A 22,773-nucleotide genomic window follows, 5' to 3' on the forward strand; every position below is an offset into this window, starting at 1 on the left:
TTGTTCAATCATGTTTGTAGCAGCTTTATTCGTAATAGCCAGAACCTGAAAACAACCCAGATGTCCCTCAATGGAGGAATGGATACAGAAATTGTGGTACATTTACACAATAGGATACTGCTCAGTAATTAAAAACAAGGAAATCATGAAATTTGCAGGCAAATGGTGGAACCTAGACAAGATCATCCTGAGTGAGGTATCCCAGAAGCAGAAAGACACACACAGTATATACTCACTTATAAGTGGATAGTATACCTATAAGATGGATAAACATACTAAAATCTGTATACCTAAAGAAGCTAAACAAGAAGAAGGACCCTGGGTAAGATGATCAGTCCTTACTTAGAAAGACAAATGGGATGGACATTAGAAATAGGAGAAAACAATCAGGACAGGAGCCTACCATAGAGGGCCTCTGAAAGACTCTACTTAGCAGTGTATCAAAGCAGATGCTGAGATGCATGGCCAAACTTTGGGCAGAGTGCAGGGAATCTTATGAAAGAAGAGGGAGTTAGTAAGACCTGGAGAGGATAGGAGCTCCACAAGGACCAAATATATCTGAGCACAGGGGCTTGTCTGAGACTGATTCTCCAACCAAGGACCATGCATGGATATAACCTAGAACCCCTGCTTGGAGCTAGTCCATGGCAGCTCAATATCCAAGTGGGTTTCCCCACTAAGGGGAACAGGGACTGTCTCTGACATGAACTCAATGGCTGGCTCTTTGACCTCCCCAACCTCTGTGGGAGGAGCAGCCTGGCAATGTCCACAGAAGAGGACATTGCAGAGTCCTGGTGAGACCTGATAAGCTAGGGTCAGATGGAAAGGGAGGAGAATCTCCCCTATCAGTGGACTTAGAAAGGGGCAGGGAGGGATGAGGGAGGGAACGAGGGACTGGGAGGGAACGAGGGAGTGGTCTACAGCTGGGATACAAAGTAAATAAACTGTAATTAATATAAAAATAAAAATTAAAAAACGGAGAGTGAAGTTCAGAGAGAATATGATTCCTCTAGATCTGCACAGCTCACCAACAATATGGCCAGGATTATAACACGTTTTTTCTAATGTCTAGCTTGGTTTGCCTGCCTCCTCTCCTCTTCCTCCTCCTTCTCCTCTTCCTCCTTTTTCTCCTCCTCCTCTTCCTTGTTCTTTTTCTCCTCCTTTTCCTCATTCTTCTCCTCCTCTTCCATTTCTGAGACAGAGTCTCATTATATATCCCCGCTGACCTGAAACTCTTTATGTAGACCAGACTGGCCTCAGACTCAGAGATCTGCCTGTCTTTTCCTTCCAAGTGCTGGGATTAAAGGTGTGCATCACCATGCCTGGTCCCACTCTGCCTTTGTTAGAGAAATTCCAATTCTAACCTCATCCCTATTCTCTCCCCCTTTTGGGATTACTGAATGGTTAGAGCATGCACACTATTCAGACCCTGTGAGTTTAGAGCTTTGTGGCCATAATGAATACTGACATCCCTCTTGAGATGGAGCTCACCACTACATGGACCTCAGCTCCATCACCGGATGGCTGTACCCTGCATGTGTCCCTCCCATGTAATGCTGAGTCCTGCCTCCCGTGACCCATGCTTTGCTGATTCATTAGCCTCCTCTTCCACAGGTTACACATGTGGGGAGGGGCAAGTAGTGACCAGGGACCCAGTCACCAATCTCCCTAGCAGATCTACCCTTTCTGAGGTTGGGTCTCTAATTTTCTGAAGAGTGGTAGTAGAGCTCTGAATGCCAACACCATCCCCCAGAGGTCAAGGACACAGCTCTGAGGCCAGAGGGTCCCAGACCCAAATCCAACCCATGAGACCTGGCAGGGGTGGTGTCTGCCCTGCTGCCAGCACTGACCTCTTTTGCTGTAGACCTCAGGTAGGGGCTTCCCTTCTCTACCCTACATTCTATCTCCCTCCTGTGAGGTGGGGACTGTCACCCTCTTGGGGAGGGACCCAGGAAAGACAGGTACTGAGGCATTCCCCTGTTTCAGGATAGCCCAGAAGCACTGCTGTGTCTCATACTTGAAGGAAAAGAGCTGTATGGCTGGTGTCATGGGGGCCAAAGAGGGCGAGACCTGTGGAGCCGAGGATAATGATACCTGTGGCGTCTCCCTGTACAAGGCAAGTCACACCTGCCACAATCTTGGCTGAGATGTGTGATACCACATCTTGGAGGAGGTCGGGGGGGCAGACTCACTGCCCGGCCAGGACATGCTAACAGTCAATGAAGTTAGTCAACAAAGTCCACAAAGTGTGCATTGAACCCCACCAATAACCCAGGTGACATCTTGCTATCTCTGAGGCAGGTCTGGTTGTGTGTGGCAGAGTGTGGTATGCCTGGAGATAGTGGCTGAGGAGGTCTGTGGGTGGAGGCTGTGTTGGAGCGCACAGTGGTGCTAGGATCAGTGTGGCTACACGCAATGGAAAGTCGTAGGATGCTAGCTTTCTTCACGTGTGTATGCCAGAGGCTGGACACCGGAGGCTGGAGGCTAGCAAACCCAAGCTGCATCAGGACATAGCAGGAGGAAGGGGAGAAGGCCTGGTATTAGGAAAGCACCTTGCTGCAGGCGGGTGTAAAGTTCTGCTTCTATGGTTATCTTCACCTCAAGGGCAGCTCCCTTATCTCAGCCTCAGTTTCCCCATGCGTAGAACATGGGCAAGGAATCCACATCCTGGGGCAGGCAAGGCCCAGTGCCGGCACCTGGAGCTGTGTTCATGTGGTCTTCGGCAGTGGGTATTGCAGCATTAGATGAAGGAATAGGGCGTCACTCACTCTAGCTGTGTCTGTGGCTGGCTTGACGTCAGAAAATGTTCAGCTGTGCCTCTGAGTCTATCATTGGCTGGTGGCTTCTCTGTAGGTGGCCTGGCTGAACTGTCTCTCTTCCCTGTAGTCTCTCTGGTTGGGTTTGGATAGGGCTCTCAGAAAGAAACTGGAAGCACATTTGTTGCCCTCCTTTCCTCACTGAGACAGCATGCCCAAGACAACCTCTTTTTGAGAGTGAGAGGTTTTGGTTTAGTTTGCTCACTTGGCCCTGCTTCCTTTGGGTCTGTGGTGAGGTGGCATGGCATGGTATGGTGTGCATGGCTGAGCCAATTACTCACATAAGAAAGAAGAGACCAGTGTCCCCAAGTCCACTTCAAGTATATGTCTTCAGTGACCTAAGACCTGTCACTAGACCCATCCATGGGGCAGGCATATGCCAAACTCAAACTATAATGGCATGCAAGACCTTTAGAAGCCAAGGTGCAAGTGGGCACATGATTACTTCTGTCTTACCCTAGTGACCGAAGCAAGTGATTGGCACCTCAAGCCAGAGCCACATGCTCACTGTCTGAGTCGCTGAGCTGTCCAGCCTCGGACTATGGATACTGGTCAGCTGGAACTGTTGCTGCATCCAGTCCACTGCCACAGTTTGATGATACAGATCAAATTTCCCCATAGCATTTGGCCGGGTGGGTCAGCATATCCTTAGGGACCCAACTTCTGTCTGTTGAATTGTCAGTGTGAAATGTTAGCTTCAGATTCCTTCATAACCTGATGAGATGCCAGGAGCTCCAATATACATACACTCTATGGAGGAGGACCAGGGAGAGAGGGATGGGTGTACTACCAAACAGACCCTGTTCTGCACACTTTATGAAGTCACCTGCACTGCAAGGGCCTTTGAAAAATGCTTTTTGCTGAGCTGACAGGATTAGTGTCTGCTTCTAAGGGTGGGGCATGGTGAGCAGGCCTGGGCTTCATTTGTAGTTCTTTCCGAAGGGACATTTATTCATTCATTAAAGAAAATTAACATTAGTCTGCCCTTCTCCAGACTTGGGATGTAGGGGTGGGGCACCCTCCCCTCTGGGAGAGGACACAGGCAGACAGAGGACCTAGACAATGTTAATTCTGCCCAGAGCCTTCCCCAGGCTATGCCCAGGCTCCGGACCCTGAATGAGTCACAGGCACACAGACTGCGGGAAATCAGGCAGCTCTGAGGGCCTGATGGTGATGCTCTGTCTCCCTCAGCAATGCTGTGACTGCTGTGGCCTGGGACTCCGCGTGCGGGCTGAGGGCCAGTCGTGTGAATCTAACCCCAACCTGGGGTATCCCTGCAACCATGTCATGCTCTCCTGCTGTGAAGGTGAAGAGCCCCTCATAGTGCCTGAGGTCCGCCGGCCACCAGAGCCTGAGGCCGCCCCTCGAAGAGGTGGGTGCTGCCCTCCCAGGTGGAGGCAGTTGGAGGAGGACATATGGGCTCCTAGGATGGCTGGGCTGGGTGGCCTCTGGCCTCAGTGGGGACTCTGGTCCATTGTTATGTGAGGTTTAAGGTTTGAACTACGCTATGTAGAGTTCTGTAGCTGCTGACTGGATTCTAACCCTGTGTGTGCTGGTATGGCAGTCCCACACAGTTCTCTGTGCCACTCACCAAATCACGAGTGACCATTGCCCTTCTACCCTCCCCTCACCACCCTAGTCGCTCTGACCTTCTCCACACCTTTCCACTGTTTTTCCATCTGGTGCCATTCAGATCTGCTTATCTTTTTCTCCACCTGAACATCTGTCCACCAGTCTGTCATTTGTCATTCTTGTATCTGTCCGTCCATCTTCTTCATTCATCCACATGCCTATCTGTCCATCCATTCATTCCCTGATCTATCCATCATTCACCTCCCCCACTCATTTATCCCCCCCACTCAGTCACCTATTTTTTCACCTACCCACTCAGCCACCTTTCTGTTCATTTGTCCATTGACTTGCCCATCCATTCACTCACCCATCCATCCACCACCTCATCCAAGGTGCTAGTTGAAAACAGTGATTTCTGAAGAACCAGTTATTACTCAGAGAGTGGTTCAAAGTAGAGCTCAGGAAGAAACCCAGCATCAGAGGTCAGAACAGGACATGGGGGGACCACATGGCCGTGGACCACACGGCTGGGCAGGATTCATCCACTTAACCACCTCCTGTGTGGAGCTTCTGAGTAGCTTGGGTCTAGGAGGTGCAGGTGGGGGAAGCAGACTGTTCTGTTTCAAATGATTGAAGTGGCCTTGGGCATATCATCCCCGTTTATCTTCTGCTGGGAGGATGATCAGAGAGGCCTGCCTATGACTGAGCTGGGCCTGGCCCATGGAGGTACATGCTGGTGATCCCAGAAACCCTTGGTCTGCCTTTATCCTCTCAGAGTTCCAGGACCTCAGGACAGGGCTGTGGGTACTGGCCAGGGCTTCTCAGCATGGAGCTCAGTGCTATGCCATGCTATGACATGCCCTTGGATGCAGCTTCAGGCTGCCATTCTGTTCTCTTGTTGCCAGAGGCTGACAGCATGGGCTGAGGCATCAGGTGAGTGAAGGGCTGGCCAGCAGAGCAGCCTTCTCTTCCACTCACCTGCTGCCCTCTGCAGAGTAGGCAACGAGACACAAAGAGACCTACTGCTAACACAGCTACGGAAGCTGCAATTAAAGTCACATCCTCATTTGTCTCCACCTAGGCTAGCACTCTTTCTATGACTCCAGTTCAGCACTTACTAATATATACACATACTAGCTTACATACCTCATTGGGTATGGCCCAATCCAATTGAAAGGGACCCTAGCTGATGAAGACTCAGACCCAGCTACTATGGGTTCACTACCATTCATCCATTCATCCATCCTCCATCTACCTACCCATCCATCTAGCCATCCATCCATCCCTCTCTTCTTCCTTCCATCACTTCTCCATTTTTACCATCTGTTGAGCCTCTGTTGCTTTCCTGGCTCCAGTGGGTTCAGCCACCTGGTGGCCAAACTGGCTATGTTCCAGTGCTGACCAACCACCCCAGTTTCAGAGGCGGAGATGGCAAGCCGGGAGGCCCTGTCACTCAGCACAGAGGCTGAACTACCCAATAGCCTGCCAGGAGATGACCAGGACGAGTGCCTGCTGCTCCCTGGGGAGCTTTGCCAGCATCTTTGCATCAACACCGTGGGCTCCTTCCGCTGTGCCTGCTTCCCTGGATTTGAGCTGCAAGGCGATGGTCGTACCTGCCGCCCAGGTGAGATGTAGGCAGCCCAGGCACAGGCTTGTCCTGCCAGTGGAGGGTGGCCTTGCTAGGCTATCTCTCTCCCTGCTGCCTCTGTGTTGATGCTGGCAGAAGCAGAGGAGGCTCCCAGCTCTGGGAAATCTGAAGACTTCCTGGAGCTCCCTCTGAAGACAGGCCTGGAGCGGGGTTCAGGCTTTAGACTCTTACCAGGTCTAGCTAGTGTGCCTAGTAGGCTTTTTTTTCCCTGCCAGCTGGCTGGGGTGGAGTTGTATTTTAGTCTAGACAGCCCCTACTTTTTTCTTTCCTCTTTTGCCTTTTCTTAGTGGCTGTGAGATAGCTCTTGCCTAAGATGTGTCTGTACCCTGAGCCTCAGTTTTCTCCCTGGTGATTGAGCAAGGAGGGTGGTCAGTGAGGTCACCGGTCAGTGCCTGATGTGGTTAGCTGTGTGTCCAAGGCCTGGCAGAAGATGCGAGGCTGCCCCCTGCTGTCTGCTCTGTCTATAACAGATGGAGGTGCCCCACAGCTAGACACCTCACGGCAGTCTGCGCCAAGGTCCGAGTCTGCCCAGTTGCCTCCCAACACCATCCCACTGCCTGTGCCACAGCCCAACACCTGCAAAGGTGAGTGCAGGGATGTACCTTCTTCCTGGCCCACGCTGCAGAGGTCTGGGCCGTGTGGTGTGCTGGGCTCTGGGGCTGGATGTGTACAAGCCGGCCCAGGCTTTCGGGTGCCTCTGCTTTGTGGAAGGGATGGGATATGCCTGGGGATGACTGAGGAGGGGAAGTGACATCCAGGGATTCTGGGTCTCTGTGTGACCCTAGCCAAGTGGGTCATCTTTTCTGCCTCATTCCTGCCTTTTGCTTTTTGTTTTTTACTGTCTCCCTGGCACTCGAGGGATGGATTGGCATCTGAGTGGTGTGTGGGAGGAAGCCAAAATATTGTCCCCAGTTCCAGCTGGGCCTGGAATCACTTACAGGAGACCCAGTGAAAAGGCACAGGCATGAGGCCCTCATCTTTTTACATCTCCCACTCCGTGCGCCTGCAGCCGAGGCCCCAACTTGTATCTCAAAGCCGGGGATGAGCAGTATGGCCAGGGCCAAGGCCTGCGTTCTGACTCCAGGAATTTTCTCTCAGACAATGGGCCCTGCCGGCAGGTGTGCCGTGTTGTTGGGGACACGGCCATGTGCTCCTGCTTCCCTGGCTATGCCATCATGGCGGACGGCGTGTCCTGTGAAGGTGAGTACCTTGGGCTCACCCTGTAAACCTTGCAGATCTGGCTAGCCTATGGCGAAGGCTTAGGGGATGGGAGACCAGAACTTCAAGCTCTCCCTGATTATGAGGTTTGGCTGTTGTGACAGAGAAGCCCAGTAGAGCAGTGTAGGTGGTTCCCTCTGGTGTCACTGAGCCCTTGGTATGGGCCCTCTATGCTGCTGCAGAGGGCCAAGGTCCAGGCTCCTGTCTGCTGCTCTGCTGCTTTCTAAGGACTGAATCCTTCTCAGAACTGAACTTGTACGCATGTCACCTGGAGGCCTGCTGGACACAGATTTCTGGGAACTCTGCAGGCTCCCCAGACATCCTGATTAGGGGGTCTGGGTAAGCTGAGAACTTGTGTTATAACTAGGACCCATGATGGATATGGGCCATACTCAACTCACTGCTCCCCTATGGCTGGCCCGGTCTGCAAGGCTGAGCTTGCTTTGTGATCTCTGAGTTCATCCATTCTCCAGCCCGAGGTGGAGAGAGGGAGAAGATGGTGAACTGTCATTGTGTCAGGGATAGCATCCAGAAGTGGCCTTACCTCCCCCCGCCCTCATGTGCTTGCAGTGGGGAGAGGGCCTCAGTCATGGAGGGAAGGTTGACATTGGCAACAGTGAGCTTCCTCTGCCATTTACAAGTCACAGAGTCCATCCCCTTCACCTCAGTTACCATCGTCCGTGAGGTCATGTCTTGGTGGGGCCGCTGCGGCCTAGGACCTCTCAGTACACAACGTACAATAGGATCAGTGGTTCTGACACCTCTGGTTGGCTCCCTCAGTGAAGAAAGCTTGAAGGGTCCCAGGACTTCACCCCCTCTCTCTGTATAGAGGCAGGATAGAGAGCTACAAGTACAGGCTATGTTAGGCTCAGAAGACATGGTCTGAATGATCAAGTCTGGCCAAGAGGATGCCCACATTCTTCTCTGAAGCTCAGATTCCATGTCCAGTCATTCTGTATGTGAGTGACCCCTCCTGTGAGTCCAGAGCACACAGCACGGTGGCAGCTGACTGGCCTTTCTCTCTGATGGCGGAGACAACTGGCCCAAGGGGTAATGTGTGCTTTGGGCTCTGATTCTCCCTGGGGCTCTGGGGACTGAGAACAGTATCTTGGTTCAGAAGTCTTCAAATCTAGGGATCTAAGGCCAGGGCTCCGTAGACTGCCTCTGCTGGCTTGACTAGTGTCCACTTTCTCCCACATGCGCCTTCTCCCCAGGAGCACTCCAGCAGGAAGAACTGAGGGGGTACAAGCCAGAGGGTGCAAAGGAGCATCTGTAAGGGTATGAGCAGCTACCATATAGGAGGCCTGTCACAGGAATTCCCAGCTGGGACAACCTGAGGATTTTAAAACATTTCCAGATTTGAGTATTTTTTTTTTTCTGATGCTACTTCATAAACCTGCCCATGGAGGTCCTTTTGCATAGCTTTAGCCTGGCATCCACTGGAGGCCGCCTCCCCATCCCCTCCTGCGAATGCTGCCTGCCTGGACCCCAAAGCCCCTAAACTTGCAGACCGTTCTGTTGCTTTTCTTGGTTGTTGCAGTCTTGGGCATTAGAGAGCACAGGTTGAGGATTGCTGCCCGCGGTGTGGTCATGGGCTGGTTGCTTGCCCTCTCCGAGTCTCACTCTGTCTGGGCAGCAGGGGCAGCACTAACATCTTTTGAGTTTTGCAAACTCAACTTGGGTCCGAGGTTCAGCCATCCCACTGACAGGTGCCCATAGGGTCTTTTTTCCCTCCATCCCCAGATGCCCCTGGCAGCCATCCCTCTCTAACAGCCTTCTGTTTTTCCTTCCGTGGCTGTCATTAGACCAAGACGAGTGCTTGATGGGCACTCACGATTGTAGCTGGCAACAGTTCTGTGTGAACACCCTGGGATCCTTCTACTGTGTCAACCACACAGTGCTCTGTGCAGAGGGCTATATCCTCAACGCACATAGGAAGTGTGTGGGTAAGCTGGAGCCCCTGCCTGCCGCCCGCGTCACGGCTGCCTGCTCTGCTCCACGCCAACCCACCACATAGCGCCACATGCTAAAGGGCCTGCCCTTTGCATGTGAACCCCCACACAGCAGCCTGCTGCGCTCTGTGTCATACCCTCGTGTCCCAGTGTCTTGTCCCGCTTGTTCTCGATGCTGCATCCCCAGATATGCCTGTGACTCAGAAAGCTGATGGGACATCTCCCTGGTGGGTCAGAGACAGGGAGGCCAAAGGTGGGCAGCAGGGCGGTGCAGAGGTGTGGAGGTCTGGGCTGGAAGCAGGACCCAGTGCCTCTGGACCTTGTCTTTGTTCAGCTATTGGAAGCTGTTGACATCTATGAGGATCGTGGCACATGTGCACTGTGCCTATATAAGTCTGCGTCATGCAGCCTGTTACCTCAGCCACTTAGATTGCCTATAGATTTATTTGGAATCTCCTGAGAGGCAAGTAGCAGCTGACCCCATTTAGCATCCATATGCTGTGTGACCGTGAGCAAAAGGTACTTTCCCCTCTGAGTCATGCCGCCTCCCCCCTACCACCAATGGACAGGGAGGGTATGGCCTGTGTCAGCCTGCACATGGCTGGGTCTTTTGTTTACCTACATCTGTGTAGGCCAGGGCTGGGATTCTAGAGTTCTATGGACAAGGAAGGACTCCATGCTGTCTTGTGTCTGGGTCATCTGGTATTCTCACTGAGGAAACAAAAGCCCTGGCTTACTGCATCTCAGAGATAACCCTGAGTAGCGGGAAGTCAGGCAGACTGGCTAATGCTCCTGAAAGGACCAGGCAAAGGGAGATGTCACTCCTGCCAGTGGTACTCAGGGGAGGAGGACTATCTACACCTGTTTCCAAGAATGGGCAGGAATTGGAGAATGGGAAAGGCACAAAGCAGGAAGGAGACAGCTGAGACAAAGGTGTGTGGGTGGGGACAGGGCATGAGAGTGCTCAGGCCTTGCAACTAGAGTCCTGTCCGTCTTGCCTGTGCTTGGGGACCATGTCCAGCATGGACACGTCCTCTGCTCCCCTGCACTGCTGGGCGGCACTGCTGGCCAACATGTTTGCCTTGGCTGCAGCCATGGTACAACATGGCCCTCCTGACGTGCTTGCCGGTGGTAGCAGCTCCTCTTGGGTGGGCTGGGTCTGTGTGTGCCTGTTGGGAGGTGTGTGAGCCCCTTCTCAGGATGTCCTCCCTGGCCCAGCTGCAGGGTCCTTAGCAGCTGAAAGATGGGCCTGAGGATAAGAAAGCCAAGATACATTCCATTCAGCAAGATTTATAAGCACACTCTGTATTTCTTTCCTCTTTATTCTGCACAAACTCTTGGCCCACTCTCCTCCTATTTCATGCAAATATCACTTGGCGGTTTAGGGGCTCCCTAGTTGCTCCACTCAGGCAGGGGAGGGGGCAGGCTCACGCTGGGATAAAGTGGCTTCACTAAAGTTTTCTGGCCACTCTGAGCCTTAGTTTCCCCTTCCATGAAAGAGTTAGATGGTGGCGCCTGAGCACCTGCCTCTGAAGGTCACTGTGGAGGTCAGGTTCCCCATAAAGAATTCTGGCAGGGTTCCCTGAGCCACTGAGGCATGGAAACGGGGACAGCACTTGGTGGGGCCTCTGTCAGGGCAGCCCTATTCCCCAGCTAGGCTAGACTGCAGGGAGCTGTGATGATGCAGCCTCAGTTCTGTGGCCTCTCTGCAGTGAGAAAAGGGTATAGCTTGGAGCGAGCACCCTGGCTTCCACCCTTGCTGGCTATGTAACTCAGTCCAGTGACATCCCCTTGGGGAGAGAGAGTTCTCTATCTGTGAAAAGGCCATTCCCGTATCACAAGACAATGAGTCTGACCCCCATGATCCCCCATGAGTGGTAGCTGTTGTCATCCAACACTGTGAGGCCTCCCAGCTGTGGGAAACTGCTGGGATCCTGGGTGCCTGCCTTCTTGTGCCAATCCAGTTGTAGATCAGAAGCCTTTGTGGTGCCCAGTCATACCTCCATGGCAAACGTGGCTCAGAACTGTCACTTCACTAGCCACATTCCTGTCTGTGCTATCTTGTCATGAAAGGGTCTCTTCCCCTACGCTCGCTTTTGTACCTGGTCCCCTAGTTATCCTCATAGATTCAACTCAAATGTTACTACCTCCAAGAAGCAGCTGGCATTGCAGGAGCAAGGCAGACAGATTTCTGATCTGAGCCCCAGAGGCCTCTTTGTATGTGTTTCCACCTGCCTTCCTTGATCCCGATGCTCAGCTGGCCACTCATTAAGGTCAGGGGTGACCTATCATATGGCCACAGGAACATGGCACAGAACAAGTACTGGCCAGTGTGGCATTGAGCGAGTAGGCTGTGCCTAGTGCCATTACCTGCCAGGTATGGGCAGGAGAGGCAGGTCTGAGTGGAGCCTCAAGGGTCCTTAGTTAGCTTTGGCTGGAGATAATGATGGATTGTAACTTTTGCTTCCTTCTGCCTCAATTCTCTGCTCCCTTCTTTCAGCTGCTCATCCCTAGAGTATCACAATATCTGTCCTTGGCCTCTTCTTCATGTACCTATTCCCTCAAGTGGCCTACCTCAGCCACTTGACCACTCCCTTCAGCTCCTCGGTGAGCCCAGAGGTAGGTCTCTGGCTGCCTTGTAGGCCCTAAGAACTTCGGGACCTTCCTCTGCACACCTGCTCCTGCTGGCCGCCCCATCTGAGATGCTGGCACCTATCTGGCTGCATAGCTCAAAGCTTTACTGATTTCCTGGTTCTCACCCCTGCCTTTGCCACCAATGATTGTGTCACTTCTGCCCTGTCCCGTGGCAGTGGTACCAGCCACTATGAATAATTCTCTCTATGAATAATGACATCTGTTCTTTATCTGTTCTTCAGCTTTAGCCAGGGTTCCCTCACTTCTATACCAGGAACCCACTATGGCTCCCACCCTCGATGTAACCTCATCTGTTCACATTTTCTTCTCTCCCCTACAGCCACAGCTGCTTCTGGGCTGGTCCTGAACCCACCTGGGCTGTCATATAACTGTTCCTTCTGCCTGGACTGTCAGAGTGGCTCCTGCTGTCACCTCCTCACATTCTTACTCAGATGTCGTCTTCTGACAGTGCTCCTCGTCCCTGCCTTAAACTCACTTGCCCTGTCTACACCTCAGCCCACCTCCTCCCTGCTGTGGTCCCCATAGCCCTCTTGAGCAACCTCATTTCATACACGAGTATCTCCAAGTATCTGCTCTAAGAGCAAGTGTTTCTGTCTTGTTCGTTGACCTGCCCCTCTTGCCAAGAGCCCTGCTTGGCCTATAGAGGGTTGTGATAAATCTTTGTTGAATGAAGGGATGCTTGGATAAGGGACATCAGCTGCGTGCTTCTCCCTGCATGGTGAGTACCTGAGGTCTGAGCCTGGTGCTTCCTGTCTCCTGGTGCCTGGTTGTGCTAGGCCTATGTGCCTGGAGCCTCTGCAGGCCCTGACAGCTACCTCGATCTCCACACAGACATCAACGAGTGTGTGACGGACCTGCACACATGCACCCGGGCCGAGCACTGTGTGAACACGCCAGGCTCCTTCCAATGCTACAAGTCACTGACCTGTGATCCAGGCTACACCCTCACAGATGGCGAGTGCACAGGTGAGAAGGTGCTGAGGCCCAGCCCTACTTCTGAGTCCCAGGCTGACTGTGACCCAGGGATGTCCCTACCCCTGCCCTGTCTCTTCCCCCACATCCCTGCTCTTGACTTTCTCTGGGATGGGGGTGTTTGTTAGTGCCTATCTTGAGTGATACCTTCATGTGTATGTTCCTTTTGGGAGGGATTGGCCTGAGTCAAGATCGTCAAAATCTCGTGAAGAGATTTGTCAGTAATGGGTAACATTACTTTGAGGCCAAGGGTGAGAGCTGGGACAAGGCCAGCATCTGCCCTTAGCATTCCTGCTACCTGCTGGTCTCTATGCTAATTGTTCCCCTCACTGTACCTCTGTTTCCCCTGTTTGCACACTGGAGCCCCACGGATTACTGTTTATGTTTCTTTCACTGGAGAATTCTAGCTTCCTAGGAAGACTGTGCTTTTCCCCTAGATGTCTTAAGTATTTCTTAAGCTTCTTTTAACACCAGATGGGTTTCTGGGTACCAGCAGCACTGGTGTGAGGTGACTTTTCTGTGGCCTCGTGGTTGAGGAGATGGGGAGTATAGAGATAACAGAGTGACCGTAGGAGGTGGAAGGGTGTGTCTTTAGTGTAGGTTTATAAAAGTGAGAGTATAATTGAGACCTTCATGATGGGAACCTACCTGGAAGGTTGTTTTGGGCATAGGGAACAGCAAGCGGACAGGCCTATGGAGGAAGGACCGTGGCAAGGGCCCCAGGTGTGAGCCTCTATGCTGCAGGGACACACAGGTTTCTTAACCTTTGGATAGAGTCCCTTATACATGTTTCTGTTTGCTCCTCAGGAGTGTGGTGTAGTGAGTGATAGGGTGCTAGACTGCCTGGCATTCTGTAGCAATGGAAGCTTGCTTGTCCCTCAGTTTCCCCTCAATAAGATGAGCTAGTCTACTTTTTTGTGTTGCTGTGAGGATGAGGCAAATCAAATCACCCCATGTGCTTTGAATAGTGTCAGGGACCGTGGAGAAGCTTAGGGCATGTGTTATGTCATTATTTTTATTCCTGGGACATGGGCTTTTCCAGTGACTCAGCTTTGCCATCTTGCTGGGGTACAGACCTTTATGGCTACTGAGGGTACAGCAGTGTGAAGATGGGATGGGTGGCAGGGCTTCTGGGTGTGAGGGGCGGGGCCCACCTGCCCCCATTCCTGATGCCCAGCTTCTGTGTGGCAGACGTGGATGAGTGTGTGACAGGCACACACAACTGCCAGCCAGGCTTCTCATGCCAGAACACCAAGGGCTCCTTCTACTGCCAGACCCGGCAGCGTTGCATGGATGGCTTCTTGCAGGACCCTGAGGGCAACTGTGTGGGTAAGCACGCTGTGGGCTGTGCCTTTTGGGGTCCTGGGGGCTTTAGAGCCCTGGTGGGTCTAGCTGGTTGCTCCCTTCTCCCAGCCTCAATGTCTCCCCTCATTGAGTGGAGCATGGGTGGGGCATGTGCAGAATGGTAGCTGCTCCGCTCACCTTGAAGCTGTTTTCTCAGGGCCTCAGTTTACCTACTTGTGGAACCAAACTGGAAGAATGTAGATTGTGTGTTTTGACCCAGTTGGTTGTGACCCAGAACTGTCTGTGATGCAATGTCACAGGGTTCCTGACTGAAGTGAAAACCCACAGTTACCTTCGCTGTCCAAGACCACTCTGAGGTGTTCTAGATCAGCCTGACACCATGTTTAGAGTTGAGATGTGCAGTGTGACAGATGTGGCCTCGTCCTGAGAAGGTCTGAAATGCCACTCACTCCTTCCAAACAGCCAGCATGGGCCATGTCCCCAGAGCTAATGAGCTGCTTTCTGCTAGAACACAGGTGGCAGAGGTGATAATGACACAGAGAGGCATAGGGCTGGCCATGCGCAGGAGGAAAGACTGGCCAGGTGACAGGCAGTTTGCGTGACAACAGTAGCTTATCACAAGGAGGCCAAATGGCAGAGCATGATCTGCCTGTGGAAGCTTGACCAGAATTCTGGGGGTAACCGCAGCCAGCCTGATTGCAGATGCCCTCCCTGCTCAAGGGCTGTCTTTAGTGGATCCCACCACTAGGCCCCACAGGGTACATGGGATCTGTGGTGCCCTGTGGGCCTTAGGACCGCCCCTCCAGGCCAGAGTTGGTGGGGGCGGGGGGGTGGCGAATCTTACAAATCCACAGAGCTCCTCAGCTATGTATCGGGAACAGCATTTCCTGAGTGTCTACTGTTTTCCAGGGTTCAAGGTGGCAGCAGCCATAGTATTTGCTCAACTGTGTAGTGGGGAGGGGACCAAGCAGGCAGCCATGTTCATAAAAACACCAGTAATTCATTTATACTTTGATAAATAACAAGCCTTCCCCTTGCTTTAGTTGTTCCATTGGACAGATAGATGGGTACAGACTGTCGTCAGCCGTGGCTGTGGCTTCTAGGGGTGGGGCTCTCAGGTGCAAGGCCTCAGGGAGTGGCATAGTTTAGACCTAAAGCCCAGAGCCGGCTAGATAGGTATAGGAGGGACAAGCCAGGCTTCCTGTCACCTCATCCCTTCTGCAGACATCAATGAATGTACATCATTGCTGGAGCCTTGCCGCTCGGGATTCAGCTGCATCAACACGGTGGGCTCCTACACGTGTCAGAGGAACCCACTGGTCTGCAGGCGTGGTTACCATGCCAACGAGGATGGCTCTGAATGTGTGGGTAAGGTTGGAGCCTCTCTGCATCCATCCAGCCTCCTCACCTAACTCTCTGCCCACGAGACCCTGTAGAGGGGCCTTCCAGACCTCAGGGTGTCCTGCTTGCCTGCCCTACAGATGTGAATGAGTGTGAGACAGGTGTGCACCGCTGTGGCGAGGGCCAACTGTGCCACAACCTCCCCGGATCCTACCGTTGTGACTGCAAGCCTGGCTTCCAGAGGGATGCATTTGGCAGGACCTGCATTGGTATGAAATATTGGGATCCCCTGGGAACAAAGAGCCTGTTCCTGTGTCCCTTCAGCTCTTTGGCCTGGACCTTCCCAGATGGCTGCCTTCAAGCTCCTCCTCTCCTCTTGGCTCATGTTCTGGCTCTCTTACCATCTTGTCCTCCTGTGTTTTTGCATACTTTACTCTGGGTGTCTCTGCTTCTGGGCCACTTCCCTGCTGGCTGCCTACTCTGTGCCTGCTGTTCACTGTCTCCCTGGCAGATGTGAACGAATGCTGGGTCTCGCCGGGCCGCCTGTGCCAGCACACGTGTGAGAACACACCGGGCTCCTACCGCTGCTCCTGTGCTGCTGGCTTCCTTTTGGCAGCAGACGGCAAACATTGTGAAGGTACTGACTGCCCTGACCCTGACCCCTGGCCTCGCGCCCCATGCACCCGGTTCCCACTTGGACAGACAGCCTCTGGTTCCTACTGTGATCACAGGGAGTTTGTTTCCAATATGGCACAGGGCAACCATGAGAGCTCAGGAGCTGTGAGGGAGCAAGGATCACATGGTTCCCTTGAATGATGCCATCAAGCAGGAAGGTTCAGGGCAGTGTAATTTTTCTGGCTTTTTCATAGACATTTCAATATGTATGTAAAATGAGCTGATGGCGTAAGCCTTGAAGTACACACTGAGATAAACCAAGTGTGGGCACAGACTGTGGTTCAAGTTTTCTCAAGTGTCACAGGTCCATAGCTAGTTAATACCACATTGTTCCCAGAGATGCCCCTGGTGCAGCTAGTTCAGGAACACCAGGGAGGGAAGCCATGAGGCAGCTCAGTGAGAAGCTGAGCCTCAACTGAGAGACCATGGCATCTATGGCCCCATTTTCTTCGCACTGTGTCACTCTCTTCTACATGGGACAAATCTTCTGAGACCTCCGTGGGACCCCAAGTCCTTTGGCCCTGCTGTGTGTGTGAGGGGGTTTAGCTGTGGCAGGGCACCGGGACAGTCACCCTTACCCACAGGTATCATCATACTGTGGGCATGCCTTATACCAGGTTGGGTGTGAGCATCTTGGAGTGGACAGGGCCTCTCTCTCCCCAGCAGTCTGCCTAGGCACAGTTCCTAAGTTCACCTGTGTTCCCGCTGGCGGCATGTTGCAGGCTTGGAGGTAAATCGAGCTTGGAGTCTGCCACCCAGAAGCTCAGCCCAGCAGGGCAGACAAGCCACATATTGACACATGACTTGTCTTTTGTGAATGACACGAGGTTCAAGAATTAGACACAGTCAGGCATGGCTTGCTGACTGTCTTGTTCAGCACTCTCTCTCCTCCCTTCTTTTCACTTGTGAGCTAGCTTGTTCTTGTCTTCCTTGTTCATGGTTGTTTCCCCAAGGCCTGGCACGGTCTAATCTGAAGCAGCTCAGTGGGCAGATGCTCCAGGGAAGCCAAGAACTAACCCTCTCTCCTTCTTCACCCCACACCAGCTCCTGCACCCTCCCCCACCTCCACGCAGTGGCAGCTCTGGGCGGCTTTGTTTCACCTAGGTGACTCAAGAGTTATCTGTCCCAGCAGTCGTGTGTCCCCAGCAGGGTAGCACCAGGCTTCGCCTCCGATTGTCCTGGGGCCAGAGAACCTGCCCTTGCTGAGTGCTCTGTTTGGCCCCACCCTCCTCAAAGGGTGGCTGAAAGGCATGAACTTCCAAACAAAGATTCTGGTGAGCCAGCCCAATGAAGTAAGTATATGGGCTGGGAGGATCCGCCATGATGGAGACTGTGTCCTCACAGACGTGAATGAGTGTGAGACCCGGCGCTGCAGCCAGGAGTGCGCCAACATCTATGGATCTTACCAGTGCTATTGCCGCCAGGGCTACCAGCTGGCAGAGGATGGGCATACCTGCACAGGTAGGCACTTGTCCCCTCCCAGGACTCTCATAAAGAAGGGACCCCTTCCCCATGTGCCAGGAGGTCAGGGGATTTGGTGTTGGGTCTGAGATCATATCCCAGCCCACAGATTTCCTGCTGTGGGACTTTGAGTCTCTCCACTCTGACCTCAGGTCCCTCCTCTGTGAAGTGACATAATCCTAGTGTCAACAGGGGTACATTATCCAAGTCGGGCTGTCATCTGAATAGCCCTGGGCTGGTGCCATCATTATTTGTAGCATGAGTCCCGAGAGGCAGACTCCAGTTCTGGTCCCCATCTTCTATATGGCTTTGAGCAGTTCCCTCCCACCACTGGAGCCTTCTTCTTGCCCCTTGTAAATGGCCCCTGGGCTTCCCAGCTGTGCTTATGGATGGCTGAGGCTAACCAGCTGACCCTTTCTGGCAGACATTGATGAGTGTGCACAGGGCGCCAGCATTCTCTGCACCTTCCGCTGTGTCAACGTGCCCGGGAGCTACCAGTGTGCATGCCCAGAGCAGGGCTACACTATGATGGCCAATGGGAGGTCGTGCAAGGGTGAGTGAGAGCTTCCACTCTACTAGGCTTTGGGCAACTCTGTTCAAGCACCAGGCACCATGAATTGCTTCTGCTTGGAGCTTAGCACTAAACCCATGTGCTCAGAACAGGGCGGTCGGTGTCCAGGCCTGGGATGAGGAAAGTGATGGATGAGCTTCCTGCATTCCGACTAGCATAGAATCTTCCAGGCTTGGCTTTGAATCTGCACCCCACCCTGGTGTGAGGAGGCAGGGGACTGTCTATGTGCACACTGGAAGCAGAGGCTCAGAGATCTGAGCTGCTGTCCTCAAATCTCTGCCAAACTGTCTAGGGGCAGGCTGGGACAGGAAAGTGTGCGTGCCAGAGCCCAGAGTGTAGGAAGGAGTCCCAGGAAGGCCAACATTAGTCTGGCGCAGGTTGATAGTCCCCTGACACAGTTGTGCAGGTCAGGAAGTGTGGGAGGTGTCTCCTGTCACTGGGGGCACAAGCCCCAACTTCAGTAGCTTGTCAGATTTGCTATAGAGGAGACAGTCCCAGGATAGATCAGACCTGAGATTTTGTCTATTCCTCTGAGATGGACTCTAAGCTATGATTCTCAGGTCAGTGCCACTGGCCACCAAATTCTGGGCCTGGCAAGCCAACAGGGCAAGGTGGGTGTGGAAGGGGCCCTGACTTCCCTTCAGGAGAGCCTTGGGATTTGGAGCCTGGGTGGCCTTGCTGTGCAGTGAGCTAATCTGTGGGTCTCAGTGGCTAGCTTTCACTGCCCCTGTGTGTCTTGATAGAAGAGTGCTTTGGTTCTGGTAAGGGCAGGTGGGCAGCTCTGCATTCACGTTGGTGGCTGTGGCTGCTGAGAGTTAGCTCAGCACCAGTTTGCATCCTAGTTTGTGGTGAGGTTTGGTACGAAGAGGGGATCATGAACTTATTCTGACAAGCTGGCAAAGTCAGGACCTCCTGTTGCTGTGTGTGGTGGTGAGAGGGGCAGATGAGGCTGTAAATGAGCTGTGCTCTTAGACCAGAAGGCTGCTCGGGACCCAGGCCTCCAGTGTGGGTGCGGGGTGGGGGGTGGCTCAGGCTGGGTTTCTAGGCCATGAGAACTCTCTTAGCAGCCTTCCTCTCCCCTCCCAGATCTGGATGAGTGTGCACTGGGCACCCACAACTGCTCTGAGGCTGAGACCTGTCACAACATCCAGGGCAGTTTCCGCTGCCTGCGTTTTGAGTGTCCACCAAACTATGTCCGTGTCTCGGAAACGTGAGTGCCTTCAGTCCCGGTGTGAACCAGGGTCTTTCACTGCCTCCGTGCCACAGGCTAAGTAGCAGGTGGTCCCTGCCATGGCCACCTGATGCCCTTTCCCATAAAGCACCATGAAGAGAAACAGAACTGCCCATGCAAAAAGAGGACTGTCACCTCAAAAGAGAGAAAGTTTGATCTAGAGCCAGATATGAATGACCATGGCCTAGGAACATGAATTCAGACAGACTCAAATGGCATGTCCATGGAAATAGTTTTATGGTATTTTTAGGGTATAGGAACACAGGTTTATTAAATGAACACACTTTTAAAATACACGGGTGGACACAAGCAGGTTACACAAAGTGGACACATCTCTTGGCTATTATTTGGTAATGTTCTTAACCTTTGGATTAGTGGAATCTAGGAGGCTGTGCATTCCCAAAGGATTTACTTAATGACACAGACACTGATGGGCAGTGAGTGGCACCAAGGGAACTGAGGACAGCCCAAAATAATTTGGCTATAGGACATGTAACATGCTGACTCTTCAGAGTCACAGGAGTTACAACCAGTTATTCAGCCTTGAGAATCTTTAACACACACACACACACACACACACACACACACACACACACACACACACACAATCTACTATGTAACAAACTCCCAGCATTTGACCAGATTCTTACCATAGTTACTCATTGCCTCCTGCGGTGTTCTGGTGCAGCTTCAGGGGACAGCCTCCAAGTCCAGGCTCCCTGAGCCCACCATCCAGCTGTTCCTGTTCCTGCCCCATCATCTGGCTGCTGACCTGCATTTGCAGAGTCTGGCCAGGCACGCACCAGGTTGTAGACTGAGGCCTCAGTGTCTCACCCCTTCTGCCTCCTCACCCGTCAGCCTCTCCAAGGGCTGCCTGGGCTGTAGCCTTCTCTGGCGCAGACCACTGCAGACCACTGCAGACCACTGCAGAGCTGCAGCACTTAGACTTTTACTTGAAAGTGACAGCACCCAACACTGCAAGAGGAGACAGGTGGGGTGGGGTGTGGCTGCCAGCAGATGGCACCGGGCTTGTGTTGGGAAGGGGGTTATGATGGGAGAGGGAAAAGTAAGGAAGGAACAAACATAGCTTAAAAAGCTGCTGACCGGCCTGCCGGGACCCTGTGCTGGGCACTGCCAACCACACCCGGATAGGAGCCCATCTCATAGCTGTGGGGTGGAGGCCCAGAGGGATAAAGTGACTAACACATGTGGCTGCTGGACTCCTCTGGGTAGAGCTTACATTTGACCCCCGGTTCCGCTGGTTTCTGAGCCAGCTTCCGGGATCTGTCCCCTATCCGGGATGGGAGTGAGGGTCCCCAGCCACTGACCAAGCATCCTCCCCTCACAGGAAGTGTGAGCGCACCACATGCCAGGATATCACGGAATGTCAGACCTCGCCGGCTCGCATCACACACTATCAGCTCAATTTCCAGACAGGCCTGCTCGTACCTGCGCATATCTTCCGCATTGGCCCCGCTCCCGCCTTTGCCGGGGACACCATCTCCCTGACCATCACCAAGGGTAATGAGGAGGGCTACTTCGTCACGCGCAGACTCAATTCCTACACTGGCGTGGTGTCCCTGCAGCGGTCTGTCCTGGAGCCACGGGACTTTGCCCTGGATGTGGAGATGAAGCTGTGGCGGCAGGGCTCTGTCACTACCTTCCTGGCCAAGATGTACATCTTCTTCACCACCTTTGCCCCGTGAGGTGCCACGTGAGACAGTCCCAACAGGTGGCACCTGGGCCCATGGGCCGCTGTGCCGCTCCTGAGTGGCTTTGCTGTGACTCTGTAACTGAACTTAGTCGTGCTGACCTGACCGGTCTTGGGTCTCTGCCCTGGAGGGAGGGAGAGTACCCCAACAGGTCACCCGAGGCAGCATGATCACATGCAGACTGGAAACAGCCATAGGGGGCTTCTGAGCTCCACTCCTCGGACTATGGCTAAAGCTGACATTCCATTCCTGGTTCCACTGTTGTTTTTCAACTAAAAAAAAAAAAAAAAAAAAAAAGAAAAAGAATCAGCTGTGCATGCAGTACAGGTCTTTAATCCCAGCACTGGGGAGGCAGAGGCAGGCAGATCTCTTTGAGTTCCAGCCATCCTGGTCTACACTGGGAGTTCTAGCAACAGGAGCTACACAGAGAGACCCTGTTTCAAAGAGGAAAAAAAAGAAAGAAAATCACTTTAAAAGTTTTTTTCTTTTTCTTTTTGCTGTTTTGTTTTTTTAATTATAAGAATAGTACATATACATTATTAAAAATGATCAAATAGCAGAAAAGGTTTTGTCTCCTTTCCTTCATAAAGAATTGAAGTTTGACACCAGTGATGGAATGTCATGGGGTCCCCAGCGTAACTCGGGTGAGAGCCCAAGAGTGAGGGTAAGAGCTTGGAGTGAGAGCCACAGGTCAGCTGGCTGGCCTTTTCTATTATAGTTCCTGCCTCTCCTCCTGCCCACACTTGCTCCCTCCTGCTGCCTCCTCAGATGCTTGGCGTGTCACGTTGGGTGTGATGACGGCAGGTCTGGAGTGGACATGGGCGGGGCTGAGGGAGGCCCGTTTGAGCATGTGTAAATTTCAGCTGTTAGGCTTTGGCTAAGGAAGAGAATGTGGGAAATTGAGGCCCTGAAAGCAGAGGGGATGTACAGAGGGCTACAGTGAGGGTTTGGATGACTGCATCCTTGGGACAGGATTTCTTTCTGTGAGCACTCTGGAATGGTTCCATGTGGCAAGCAGCAGCCATGGTAACAGCATATTAACCATGGTATGGAAGCAGAGCTGGGTCGAGCAGGTCTGCAATCCTGGCTGCTCGGGACACTGAGGCAGGAGGATTGACAGGTTAATGGTGCCCTGTCCCAAAGAGTTAAAAAAAGACAGGGGGTGTGAGGCTGAGGATATAGCTTGGTGGTAGAAGGTATGGTTGGCATGTGTGAGGCTCGGGGTTCAAGTTCTAGCACCACAACAGGAAAACCAACTGATGGGGATAGAGCAGGCGCAGCTGAGTGTGACACATGTGACAACAGCATTGTGGGTTTTTGTGCACACATGAGTCTGCTGCACCAGCTCTGGCTGGGGACAGAAAATACTTTCTTACTCTGAATGGTGGGCAGAACCCGAGAAGCAGCCTAGTGAGGACGGTGGCCCATAGCTCCCAGACTGGGCATTCTTCAAGACAGGTTTGCAAACTACATCTGGATGTAGATCCTCCTGCTTTTAAGCTGTGACTGAGATTTTAAAAATAAACAAGCAAACAAGCAAACGAACAAAAATCAGGCACGAGGGCCCACAAGATGGCTCAGTGGGTAGAGGGACCTGCTGAGCCTGATAAGATGACTTCAATTACCAGGGCCCACAGGGTGGAA

The 22,773-nt window shown here is 52.8% G+C and overlaps 1 protein-coding gene across 2 annotated transcripts in view; it reads left to right on the plus strand.

The window, feature by feature from the left end:
• The window catches only part of Fbln2 (fibulin 2), a 58,263-nt gene extending 36,571 nt beyond the window's left edge, over nt 1-21,692 (plus strand). Inside the window, exons 4-18 of one of the 2 annotated variants that reach the window (XM_021639289.2) lie at nt 1,987-2,116; nt 4,008-4,188; nt 5,803-6,012; nt 6,507-6,620; nt 7,135-7,236; nt 9,060-9,200; nt 12,693-12,827; nt 14,025-14,162; nt 15,363-15,506; nt 15,620-15,748; nt 15,991-16,116; nt 17,499-17,615; nt 18,040-18,168; nt 19,273-19,396; nt 20,766-21,692. In XM_021639289.2, the coding sequence (XP_021494964.1) occupies nt 1,987-2,116; nt 4,008-4,188; nt 5,803-6,012; nt 6,507-6,620; nt 7,135-7,236; nt 9,060-9,200; nt 12,693-12,827; nt 14,025-14,162; nt 15,363-15,506; nt 15,620-15,748; nt 15,991-16,116; nt 17,499-17,615; nt 18,040-18,168; nt 19,273-19,396; nt 20,766-21,123 (2,278 nt within the window). In that variant the 3' untranslated portion in view covers nt 21,124-21,692. The remainder of the gene's footprint in view (nt 1-1,986; nt 2,117-4,007; nt 4,189-5,802; nt 6,013-6,506; nt 6,621-7,134; nt 7,237-9,059; nt 9,201-12,692; nt 12,828-14,024; nt 14,163-15,362; nt 15,507-15,619; nt 15,749-15,990; nt 16,117-17,498; nt 17,616-18,039; nt 18,169-19,272; nt 19,397-20,765) is intronic. The other variant, XM_021639290.2, reaches the window with a different exon arrangement.
• Nucleotides 21,693-22,773: the final 1,081 nt, after the last annotated feature.

The sequence above is a fragment of the Meriones unguiculatus genome, chromosome 5, assembly GCF_030254825.1.
Source record: "Meriones unguiculatus strain TT.TT164.6M chromosome 5, Bangor_MerUng_6.1, whole genome shotgun sequence".
NCBI classification, from domain to species: domain Eukaryota; kingdom Metazoa; phylum Chordata; class Mammalia; order Rodentia; family Muridae; genus Meriones; species Meriones unguiculatus.